The 13,291-nt window shown below is 47.2% G+C and overlaps 1 protein-coding gene across 2 annotated transcripts in view; it reads right to left on the bottom strand.

Moving 5' to 3' along the window:
- Nucleotides 1–13,291, bottom strand: part of POGLUT1 (protein O-glucosyltransferase 1) — a 78,245-nt gene that overhangs the window by 13,669 nt on the left and 51,285 nt on the right. For both annotated transcript variants that reach the window (XM_068099858.2, XM_068099859.2), the window contains exon 6: nt 271–330. In XM_068099858.2, coding sequence (XP_067955959.2) covers nt 271–330 — 60 coding nt within the window. The remainder of the gene's footprint in view (nt 1–270; nt 331–13,291) is intronic.

The raw sequence follows: 13,291 nt of genomic DNA, 5'->3' as shown, positions 1-13,291 counted from the left end.
GGTAGCTCGGTAACAGGATTTTCACCTCATGGAACTTCTGACCATTGACCTCTTGACCCCATAAACTAATCAGTCATCTTTGCATCATTGTACATACTCGTTATACATACATACTAAGTATGATTTAGATCCTTCAGTCGTTCTTAAGTTATCGTGGTAACAAAAACCTATCACCGACAGACGGACGGACAACCCAAAAACATAATACCTCCGGTGACTTTGTCGTCTGAAGCATAAAAAAATAGTGTACAATGAAATTTGTTCCTATACCTTGATCCACGAAAGAATGCAATCGCCTTCTTTTTCTCCCATGGCCATTTGTCAGCAGCTCTGCAAAAAACAGAAAAAACAACATGAACATCAGCTGTTGCCCATCCCCGTCCACCCTGTCATTTACTGACTGCTTCGGTAAACATCCACACGCCAACAGTGGACCAGACAGTGTCGACCATCCATCTTTCAGTTCATTATCAACCCAAGAAAACCGAAACACATTTGTGCGATGTGGAAGTCTTTGTCAAGACTCCCAGCCGATGGTCAGATCTCATCTGGTATTATTTGTCAAGGGTAGGCGAGTTATCGCCGACCCTCTGCCTGAAGTTTGTAAAGTAGTGTTTGAAGTCCTACAGAGGCAATGGCAACCCATTTAATGCAGCCATTCAGTTACTGCAAACAACACTGTTCCTTTTACATGGAATATTTAACAATGAATACTGTGTGAATTGTGTTTGCAGTACTTGGTGATGGGAATAAGGTTTACATTGAAATCTGTGCAAGAGTGAAATACTATATTTTGTAAAGTCACTTTGTACCAGACATCTATCCGTCTTGGGAATGAATCTGTCCTGCAAAGGTCATTGAGCGCAAATTTACATTAGGACAAATGCAAATTTCCATTAAAGTTTGAAGTTATTGTAATACCTCGCGGAGCGTTTGTCTTGTGACAATATATGTTTAAATTGAGTTCAGCAGAGACGACAATGGTGCCAGCCCGAGTGAAGAAATTGCCTCTGTAATGGAAACCGCATCTACATATCTCGCATTCGCAGCGCTGTGCAAATACCAGCTTAAACCGATGGGGTTGAGAAATCCTTTATCTCGTCTTACCGGCAAACTCATGGCTCAATGATGAGATTCCCAATGTATTTCTTTCTTTATCGTCTGGTAAAATAAATATTTGATTCGATGCTATCATCCCTGGTGTTGGCTTAGTGGTTAGGGTGCCGGCTTGGGATCCTAGGATCCTGGGTTCGAATCCCGCTCGATCGCTGAATTAACGCAAGGGGGGTTGACTCAGCCTGTCATCCTTCCGAGGTCGGCAAATTGAGTACCAGCTTGCTGGGATGAATGATCCTGGTGTGTACCCCGGCTTGGAATAGGTACACCGTATCCCTGCGCATCGTCAGAGGCGACTAAGGGTTGGCGTCAGGAAGGTGCATCCGGCCATAAAAACATTGCCTCAAACAGGGAACCATGATTGTCATGGGGCCCGCAAGGCTAACCCCCGCTCTAGTGGGGAAAATGGCCTTAAAACGATCATTCATTCATTCATTCATGCTATCAGGAACTCTCGTCCCGCAAATCTCCCCCTCCTTCACACTTCCACTTTGAAGACAACCATGCCTCATCCTTTGTCCGCATTTATTATAAAAGGAGTGAAGTCAGCTGAATCGAGAGGAGATTCGTGGAACGTTCGCGTTGAGTCCTGTTCATGTACGTCGGCATAGTATTTTGTTGTAATCCTTGTTATATCCTGAGTGAATCTCCTCCAAATAATTAAAATCTTCAAAATTGTTCTTGGTATGGACATTTTAGTCTGCTTGCATTCCCCCACAGCGATCAGAAATGACACTTTGGTTATTAAAAGCCATTCTGTGATCTGTGTCCTTGATTCTACCGTGTGGGTTGACCAGTCGTGATTGTTGTTTGTTATCATTGTTGCTTGTTTGTTGTTTTTAGCCACCCTTATAGCTGAATGATACCATGAATTCAAGAGTGCTGAAACCACAAAAAACTTTCATGGAAAAGAATGGAAAAATGAAAGGAAGACTTAAAATCAGATATATAATTAGAATCTCTATAATATTCTGCTAAGATGAGTCTGTCTGTCTGCGTGTGAGGTTGTCTGTCCGTGGGAGTGGCAACACCCGTTCTGGGAGGGGCTTCAAAAACATATTTCCACCATTTTGTTTTTCTCGCATATCTCTGAGGCTCCATCGGCCTCTGATAGGCCTCTGATGTCCATTTCAAGACTGAATCAACGTGTCTTCTATCAGAAGTTACTTTTTGAAGAAACAAAGGTACATTTTGATTACAACTCATGCAAAGGAAACAAGGTAATGCACATGTTTCCTTCGCAGCGATCGCGGGAAGAGGTATCCTATACACAGCCCAAAGGTGCTTTGAGGCCTCTTATGTTAGGCTCGTGCTTTCTCACTCTCTCACAGTTTTATTTAAACTCTAATTCGATATCTGATATCATTTTTCACAGTCGCTAAGATGGTTTTACACTCCGTTGCAAAAAACGCGAAGAAAATCGTTTTTTTTTTTTTTTTTGTATACAACATCGAGGCTCGTGTAAGAGCAAAACAGATATGAAGTGGTAGAGGAAACTAAAATGGCGGATGAAAGTTGACGTTTATAGGACAAAATACATTTTAAATGAAATGGCGAAGGCCTGTAACATCAAATCCATTGAGACTCCCTTCCGGCTTTATCTAGACTCTAATTCACCATCCGTTTTCATTTTTCACAGTCGCTAGGATGGTTTAAGTCTCAGTTTCAGCTAAAGTTGAGAAAACCGGCAAAATTTCTTCTAACAGCCGTTTTTAATGTGTCTGGTCGGATGAGTTGTGGGGACGAGGAAGGAGGAGAGGAGAGAACATTCCCTACGAGGACTTATCACTTAGTAATAAGGAGGAATAGTATTACTTAGTAAAAGTACAGCGACTGAATACTGAAGTTCGGGATCAAGCCGAAGTCTAATTATATTTTTCCATATTCCTGGGGTGTATATACAGAGTTTGTTTAAGTCGAGACAACTCTTTCCAAACTATGGAATTAAACAATACAGTACTTCAAAAATGTACATAATAATGTAATCTAACTATGGAATACAATATTTGTTAATAACGTTTAGTTTTAATCTGTTTTTACTTTGTAAAGTGAAATGTTTTCGATGCTTTCAAGTTTAAAAATAAGAAGAGTCAAGGCTGTTTCACCCTCCATCCTCTCAAGTCAAGTGAAGGTAGAAGTTTCACTTTTCATCTTATGCTCCCTCCTCTCCCCTGTATGTCATCCTTTACTCCTCTCCCCTGTGTGCAATGCTCACCCCTGTGCAGTGTGCAAAGTGAGGGGTTTTAGAGGGATTGGTGAGGAGTGAGGAGGCAATGGTGAGGAGTGAAGAGGGATTGGAGAGGACTGTGGAAGAATTGGAGAGGAGTGTGGAGGGATTGGAGAGGAGTGAGGGAGTGAGGGAGTGAGGGGAGAGGAGTAAAGGGAAGAGAGGAGTAAGGAGGAGTTGGAAAGGAGTGAGGAGGAGTTGGAAAGGAGTGAGGAGGAGTTGGAAAGGAGTGAGGGGAGTTGGAAAGGAGTGAGGGGGTGAGGGAAGAGGAGTAAAGGGAGGAGAGGAGTGAGGAGGACTTGGAAAGGAGTGAGGGGAGAGGAGTAAGGAGGAGTTGGAAAGGAGTGAGGGGGAGTTGGAAAGGAGTGAGGGGAGTTGGAAAGGAGTGAGGGGAGAGAAGTAAGGAGGAGTTGGAAAGGAGTGAGGAGGAGTTGGAAAGGAGTGAGGAGGAGTTGGAGAGGAGAGAGGAGTAAGGAGGAGTTGGAAAGGAGTGAGGAGGAGTTGGAAAGGAGTGAGGGAGTGAGGGGAGAGGAGTAAAGGGAAGAGAGGAGTAAGGAGGAGTTGGAAAGGAGTGAGGAGGAGTTGGAAAGGAGTGAGGGAAGAGGAGTAAAGGGAGGAGAGGAGTAAAGGGAAGAGAGGAGTGAGGAAGAGTTGTAAAGGAGTGAGGGGAGAGGAGTAAAGGGAAGAGAGGAGTGAGGAGGGCTTGGAAAGGAGTGAGGGGAGAGGAGTAAGGAGGAGTTGGAAAGGAGTGAGGGGAGTTGTAAAGGAGTGAGGAGGAGTTGGAAAGGAGTGAGGGGAGAGAAGTAAGGAGGAGTTGGAAAGGAGAGGAGGAGTTTGAAAGGAGTGAGGGAGTGAGGAGAGAGGAATAAGGGGGAGAGAGGGGTGAGGAGGAGTTGGAAAGGAGTGAGGGAGTGAGGGGAGAGGAGTAAGGGGAAAATAGGTGTGAGGAGTTGGAAATGAGTGAGGAGAGAGGAGTAAGGAGGCATTGGAAAGGAGTGAGGAGGAGTTGGAAAGGAGTGAGGGGAGAGGAGTAAAGGGAAGAGAGATGTGAGGAGGACTTGGAAAGGAGTGAGGGAATGAGGGGAGAGGAATAAGGGGAAGAGAGGAGTGAGGAGGAGTTGGAAAAGAGTAAGGGAGTGAGGGGACAGGAGTAAGGGGAATAGAGGGGTGAGGAGGAGTTGGAAAGGAGTGAGGGGAGAGGAATAAAGCGAAGAGAGGGGTGAGGAGGAGTTGGAAAGGAGTGAGGGGGATGGAGAGTAGTGGAGTGATGGGGGGGGGGGGGGCAAACAGTTCAATCTTGGTTTCATCAGACCACAGAATCTTGTTTCTCACAGTCTGAGAGTCCTATAGGTGCTTTTTTGCAAACTCCAAGCGGGCTTTCATGTGTCTTTCACTGAGGAGAGGCTTCCGTCTGGCCACTCTGCCATAAAGCCCAGATCGGTGGAGTGTTGCAGTGATGGTTGTCCTTCTGGAAGTTTCTCCCATCTCCACACAGGATCTCTGGAGCTCAGCTCGAGTGACCATCGGGTTCTTGGTCACCTCTCTTACCAAGGCCCTTCTCCCCCGATTGCTCAGTTTGGCCGGGCAGCCAGGTCTAGGAAGAGTCCTGGTTGTTCCAAACTTCTTCCATTTAAGAATTATGGAGGCGACCGTGCTCTTGGGAACCTTCAATGCAGCAGAGATTTTTTTTGTAGGCTTCCCCAGATCTGTTCCTCGACACAATGCCATCTCTGAGCTCTGCAGGCAGTTCCTTCGACCTCATGGCTTGGTTTTTGCTCTGATATGCATTGTCAGCTGTGAGACCTTACATAGACAGGTGTGTGCCTTCCCAAATCATGTCCAATCAATTGAATTTACCACAGGTGGACTCCAATCAAGGTGTCGAAACATCTCAAAGATGATCAAGAGAAATGGGAGGCACCTGAGATAAATTTCAAGTGTCATAGCAAAGGGTAGGAATACTCATGTCAATGTGATATTTCAGTTTTTTCTTTTTAAGAAATTTGCAAAACTTTCTAAAATCCTGTTTTCTCTTTGTCTTTATGGGGTATTGAGTGTAGATTGATGAGGGAAAAAAAAGAATTTAAACGATTTCAGCATAAGGCGGCAACATAACAAAATGTGAAAAAGGTGAAGGGGTCTGAATACTTTCTGAATGCACTGCATACATATATATATATATGTGTATATATATATATATATATATATATATATCTATATATATATATATATATATATATATATATACATATATATATATATATATATATATATATATATATATATATATATATATATATATATATATATATATATATATATATATATATATATATATATATATATATACAGACTTGGCATTTAATATGGAATATTTTTTTTTTCTTGACTTGGGTTTACTTTCTTAACTCAGTATATCAATCTGGTGAGTTTATTTTACACCTTGGTGATTTATTTGTTCAAAGAACCATGTCACTGATTGTCTGTCGCAGCAAGAAGTCAACAACAGGATTATATCACAGGTGGCGTGGCAAAATGTACGGACAGGTGCATTTGATGAGTGGCTTCACAGTCGGGTATACAAGGGTTGTTGCGTTCTGTATTAGTGGAAAACAACTGCTGCACGTCTCCAAAAGTTATTGCCGCTTCCTCTGGAGATGGTCCGTCAACTCGACAATGCTGTTTGTCATGGAAGTGGTGTCTTTACGAAATTACGGCATGAAACAGCGTGCTATTGCTCGGCAGTATGGCATCACTCAAGGTCAAGTGTCAAAGATCATGAAACGAAATGCTCAGAGGGGTGTCCCTACTCCAATACCGAGGCCAGGACGTCCCCGCAGATCCACAAGGCGGGATGATCGCCAGCTGCACCGGTTAGTCCGCAATGGCCGTACCAAGTCAGCTAATCGGCTTAGGGCTGAGTGGCAGCAAATGACAAATGTGCCTGTATCCAGAAGGCTAGTCAACCAACGACTGGTTCAAGCAGGCTATCATGCCAGGCGTCCCCTGAAAAATCCACGCCTGACCAGACAACACCGCCAGCGCCGATTGCAGTGGGCCAGAGAGCACAGTCAATGGCAGCCAGGACACTGGAATCACGTGATTTTCAGTGACGAGTCTAGATTTCTGGTCTATCATCAAGATGGCCGCGTCCGAGTGCGCAGACAAGTGCATGAAGCCTACAACAAAGATTGTATAGTGCCAAGAGTCCAAGCTGGAGGTGGTGGGGTGACCGTTTGGGCTGCTTTTCATGCAGGGGGCAAAACTGACCTGGTTGTTATGAATGGAAACCTGAACCAGTTCAAGTACAGGGCTATTCTGGAAGAAACATTGCTTCCATTTGCTCGTGCAGCGTCTTCCAAGATGACAATGCACAGCCTCATCGTGCTCGCATGATCCAACACTTTCTTGCTGACCGTGGTGTAGAGCATATGGAGTGGCCTGTAATGTCTCCGGATATGAATCCGATAGAGAACTTGTGGGCAGAATTAACGCGTCAAATCGACCACTTGGACCAGCAGCCGACCTCTGTGCGTGAATTGCAGCAGGCTATTGTCACTGCATGGCAAGCGATTCCTGTCCAAACCTTGGCAAATCTCGTGAACAGCATGCCTCAACGTGTACGTGCTCTCCTGAATGCTCGTGGGGTTTACACGAAGTACTGAACTGTAATTTTACTGTCCGTAATCCCAGTCATAATTTAACTTTTGTTAAAAAATTTTTTGGCTAATGTGCAAAATAAAGAGATACTTCTGGAAAACGTACAGAACTTTAACACAGTACTGTCCATGAATTGAGTTCGATATCAGTTTACATCACTTTCAAGGATCAATTTATTTGTTTCGAAATGTCAAATGTGGTTTTTGTTTCTTTTAAACGTCACATTAACAAAATCTAGAATAATTTCAACATAATTCCAATGAACTTTTGGTTCTAAGACATCTTGAAAAGTAAGTTCACCCCCACAAAAAAAATATTCCATATTAAATGCCAAGTCTGTATACATATATAATATATATATATATATATATATATATATATATATATATATATATATATATATATATATATATATATATATATTGTTACGGGACCGCGGCGAGGATGTTGTTTGCCGAGCGGATGGCCGCCGCGCCCGAACAGTTACCCCGACTAACCCGACTCCTGAACGTTGGCCGAATCGCGCCACAGATATTCAATGAGGGAAAAGACAAAGGCGACACGGATGTGAAGAAGAGGAAGACAGAAGTAGGGAATACGAATATAATTTATTTCTATTTACAACCAAAAGTAACCAAGAAGAAGGAAAGATAATAAAATAAAGACAGAAGGAATCAAGGAGACACAGTGAAAATTCTAGCTTAACTAAACAGGCTTAATTAACCCAGGGCAGAACAAACAAAGACGGACTCACACGGGGAATTGCAGAGTGGATTGGCTGGAAGGAGGTGGGTGGCTGGAGGGGGAGGAAAGCACGGAGCTGGCTGGAGCTTGATCCCGCACGGGACGTCGGGCTGGACCTCGACGGCCGCCGATGCCACCGATCCTGTCGTGTATGCGGGGTAACGGGTCGGAGCTGCTTGGTGGAGCCAACGCTGCTGGTGGGGGGTCTGGCGTGACGGGTTCTCTCTCCCTCTCTCACAAACTCCAGGACTCTCTTCAGGCTCGTCTGTGATCTGATCTCCTCCCTCCTCCACTCTCTCTGGGGGCGTCTTCCTCGGGTTATATAAGCCCCACCCTTGACCCTTTTGCGAACCTCCCCCAAACGTTCTTTCTCCGCCCTCTAAAGCCAACCCCTCGTTCTGGGTTGGTCGGCAAGGGCTGGTTCACTCCTCCCCTCTATGACGAGGTGGAGACACGCCTTTCTTCCCCGACCTTACCTCATGGCCAATGGTGGTTTTGGGGCGATTCGAGCTAGCCCCAGCCAAAGGGCAGCAATGGCGAACGAAGAAAACTGCCCAAATGCAGTTGGCAATTGCAGCAAACCTGGCAAACCTGGCACTTTGAAGATGCCATGTCAGAGGGATCTACTTTATTTAATGCAGTGCAATGGAGTGTCAAATTAATGGAAGACAAATCCTTAGCTTAATGCACAGAATAAGGATATAACTACTGAACATGGAGATATGGTGTCCTGCGTGTATGCTTTATGGAATTAACTACGGGAACGCCCTTTGACCTTTATACAACAACAAATGCAGGAAGGAGGGTGACTTTTTAGAACTATTCACTACACAACAATAAAAAAAAAAACATTCTCATATCCACAACACTGCACCCTCCTCCCCTTAGGCACATCCCGGGCCTATGAGCTTTTACCTTAGTGTGGCACGTAGGTGTAGTTCCCTCTACATTTAACCTGACCCTGAGTGCGACCGTTTTAAAACATAAATAAATATACCCCGCTGCTCCATTGCACCCTGCCTAACAGATTCACGCCCACAGCTAACCGAATTGCGGAATTGGTCTTCAAACTATACATTTACGGTGGGGGGCACATTATTTACAATGACTACTTTATTTACAAAACTAACCCAGGACCTGTGATCGTTCTTTTGGGGGGGGGGGGGGGGGGGGAGACAGTCTGCCCTGCATCGATGCACCATGAAAGCACCCAAAAACGCACCAAAGCACCCTCAAGCACCAATCGGTGCACAGTCATCACTGTTCATGAATAAAAATAAAAACAACAAACACTGGTGCTGGTCTTCCTCTTCGGCTCCCTCTGCTGGCTATTGTTATTTTCCTGTGGTTGTCATCTTCTTTGCTGGCGGCCTATTTGCAATAATAAAATGCACCCAACGTGTCCATTTTTATTTATTTATGGCCCACAGGGCCGACTAGTGTGGTTCACCTGTGGGGCATAGGTGCCCTGTGACCAAGGTCCGCCAGCAAGATCTCGGGCCTTCATGGCCGGTTCAAGCAGAGGGGCCATGCCCCAACCCATGGGGTCCATCAGTGGTGCTCAGCCACAGACATGTGGTCCATAAGGTGGTGCATCGATGCAGACAGCTGTGGTTGCGAGAGGTTCGGGCGCCCAATGGCGGACTCACGCACGCTCCCCTCGGCGCCCAGTGGCGCACAGTTCTCATGTGGGAGACAAAAGGGGGAAAAGACAGATGAGCGAGGGGTAAGGTCACAAGGGTACACATCAATAAGGCAATGCAAGGCGAAGTGCGTACGGAGAGCGAAGTGAGAAAGCTCGTCCCTACCGTACGTCACCCCCCCCCCCCCCCCCCCCCCCCCCGTCACCTACTCTACCCTTGCCCTTACCCCATATTTACAAAATCTACACATTTACAAATTTGTCACTACTGTCACGTCTCCCCATATCTCTCCTATACCAAATTCGTCTCCACAATCCCTCTAACCAAAATTTGCCATCACCCAATTCATCATCAATCCTCATAAGGAGGGAGAGATGGAACAACAAGCACAATGTCACACCCACGTCATGATGCGTCTCACATTCCAAACATTTGCATCAAAATAATAAAATAACAAAACATCCATGGCATGGTGCGGAGTAGCGTCACCTCAGGTGAGTGGATGTAGATGGTGCGAGGAGATTCTTAATCCTAACTATCCTCTAAATGACATTAACACACTTTACACTACCCGGGGTCTTTCCTGCCAATCCATTGGCCAACCTACACTATGGGTTCTAAAAACCAATTCCATTGACCAAACTGTGGTGCTTCTCAATTTGGGGTCTCACTCCCCCGATGCAACTCCCTGTGCCCTTGCACAATTTCCAGGCTGGGTCGTGCAGCTCTCCCAGCAGGTCTACCCACCTGCACACCTCCACCACTGTAGTTGCCACCCGAGCTTACCTAGCTCCTCACCCTAACCTATCTAATTGGGGAAGGCCCCTCCTGGCTCTGTCACCCCTCGGTGCCCTCTGGCACTGGGCTACCCGGGTCCGTCCTCCGGATCCTCGGGCCCCATCCACAACAACTACCGGCTCCCAGAGCCCACCTGCGGCCTCACCTGGCCGACATCCTAACAGTGGCGGAGTGTCAACCAACTACACACACTAACAGGCTACACGCCCAGCCATTTCCACAACACTAATGCACCCATCACAACTCTCCTGTGCAACTACCCGCACCACAGATGCCAATATCCAACCACAATTTACCTGTACCCTCTACCTAATTCTTAAACTACCCTCCCCGGGTATTCGTGATGGGGTCCATCCTCCTTTCCCCCATCCACACCTTCGCACCATCCACTCCACTCCACAGTTTCCACCATACTCACTCCACGACCATCCATTCCAATACTCCATATATTCCACACTCCATGTATTCCACACAACCATTGTTCATACACCTGCAGTTGCACACCTGTGCAATCACCCCTGGTGCCACCTGCACCCTCCTTCCTTCCTGGACCATTTGGGTCAACACAACACACATCACTATCACTCACTCAAACACTGCTCCATACACCTGTCCAGTTGCACACCTGTGCAATCACACCTGGTGCCACCTGCACCCTCCTTCCTTCCTGGACCATTTGGTCAGCACAATACACATCACCATCACTCACTCAAACACTGCTCCATACACCTGTCCAGTTGCACACCTGTGCAATCACACCTTTTAACCATACACACGGCATCATCTGAACTACCTGTTGCCCTGCTAACTTAGTGCTCCCCGTCTTCCCTTTAAACTAAGCACATACCACATCATTATCATCCACACTAATCTACCTGTGTCCCCACTACAGGTATCATTGTCACTACCTAACCTTACCGTTACCTAAGGTCATCTTCTCTAGATCCCTATCATTATCCTAACCCTCCCGGGCTAGTTTTCACTGACAACCCCATAAACCTAGTGCTCCTTTGCCCCCGGCTGTGAGAGATGGCAGAGTTGCCATCCCATCACATCGGGCATCTTCTACTATCAATTTTGCTCACCAAATTCCAGCCAATTAAAAATTTGGCAATCATCTGCCAAATCACTCTACCATTACCAATCATCACTCTGCCAATCCTTTGCCAATCATCAAATTTTGTTTTTCTAATTTCGGGGCCAAAACACTATCCTCGTCACACGTCTACTCACTAGAGCCTCTCGGTGCGCCAATTCATTTCCAAAGCTCGGCTTCATAAAGCCGAGCAATGAATGCGGGTTGCTTAGTGCCAGCGGCTGGATGCGTCCGGCACTCGGTGCAGGGAAGGACGCTTACCCGGGCCGAGAGCCCACGCACCACCTCGGCACGGAGCCGTCCAATGGCCCGATCTCGACCTGCCGGAACGCCTCAACAAAAAGGGGTCGCCATGACGACCCTTCCTACCGGGCCGCCCGCTCCGCTTAGTGGAGCACGGACGCGGCCGTTCAAAGCGCGGCCCGGCGTGGATCCCACACGGCGGTTCTTTCGAAACCGCCGCGGATCCCCGCGGCACGCAAAGCTGTCCGGTTCGCACCAAAGGCCCGATTCGGCTATACGTCGCTCTAACCGCTAACCTACCGTTCTACCGTCGATGCTCCACTTGCATGCTCACACCCCGCAGCCCGTTCCTTGCTCATACATCCAGCCGTTCCCATGCTCCTCGTCATTGCACCTTCTTTTACACACCCAGGTACTCTCATTCCGCTTACAGACTTGGTCACACACCTGACCACCGCACACCTTTGCACACACTCGTCATTCGCACACCTCACCAACACACCTCTTCGCGCCCCCTCCTCGGTCACCTCCTCTGTGACAACCACAGGTGTGCTCTCACTTGCACACCCAACCACGTGCCTCACTACCAATTCCAGCGTGCATTCCCATACGCGTTCTACCATTCCAGGTGTGCTTCCTTCCATTCCAGGTGTACATCCTCTCTTACCTGCCACAACCAACTCACGCTCTATGTCACTCTCACTACTCTTACCTCCACTCTCGGTCGCGCATTCACCCTTACTCTTGCCAGCGCACTCTTTCCTCATGCACCCGTCCTTTACACACCTTTCTCACGCATACTCTTGCGCACACTCTTCCGTTACACCCTCCGTAACACTCACCACAGGTGTACATGCTTCTGTTACATCCCCTGTAACACTCCCCACTACGCGCTTCCATGTGCCCCCCCGCACACGCGCTACGACCAACTCACTCTCGACAGCACACTCACTCCTCGGCGCGCACTTTTTCCTCACACACCCAAGAGTCGGACATTCTCGCACACCTCCTCCTTCGCACTCTGTACCTGTCGCACACTTCACCAACGGCCTCTCACGAACACCCGGATCCAAAGCAACCCCCAAGCCGACTGAAGCTCCCCTCACATCATATACATTTCCACGTATATCGCCACTCACCTCGGCACCTCGTCTCCGCACCTCCTTCGCCACCTGCAAACTTTTTATTTGGTTAGCGAGCACACCATCATGATTTGAGCACCGACCTTGCACATATTCCATTACTTCCTCCTTTATCTCCCTCTTAGTTTCCCTCCCTCTCTTCTTAATTTCACTCACCCCCTCTTCCACTTCCTCTAACTTTTGCTTAACCTCTTTTATTTCCCGGTGCGTCTCCTCAATTTCGTCCTCTAACGCTACCTTGACCGTTTCTATGTGCGTCCTCACCTCCCGGTCCTTCGTCTCCATTGCTTCTGTCACCTCGTCCAACCTCGTTGTCAGTCCCTCACGTACCATGTGACATTCCTTCTTTGTCGCTATCAATTCGTTCCTGATGTCTTTTTGTGTCACCTTTAACCCTGCTAGTACCGCAGTGTTCTTTTCCACCTGCTCCACAAGTCCCTTTTGTCCCACCGTCAGCTGTTCTATTTCCTGCGTCAGGTCCTCTATGCCCCCCTGTAACCTAGCCGTATTATTCCTCCCCTCCTTCTCCATACGCTTCTCACCTCGCCTTACCTCCTCGCGTACCCCCGAGACCTCCTCGCTTACACCTCGTCCTATTTCCTCCTTCATTTCTCCCATCTCT

Source organism: Myxine glutinosa, chromosome 4 (assembly GCF_964187855.1).
Source record: "Myxine glutinosa chromosome 4, kmMyxGlut1.1, whole genome shotgun sequence".
Classification (NCBI taxonomy): domain Eukaryota; kingdom Metazoa; phylum Chordata; class Myxini; order Myxiniformes; family Myxinidae; genus Myxine; species Myxine glutinosa.
The sequence above is the reverse complement of the archived record's forward strand: the minus strand, read 5'-3'. Positions and strand labels throughout refer to the sequence as shown.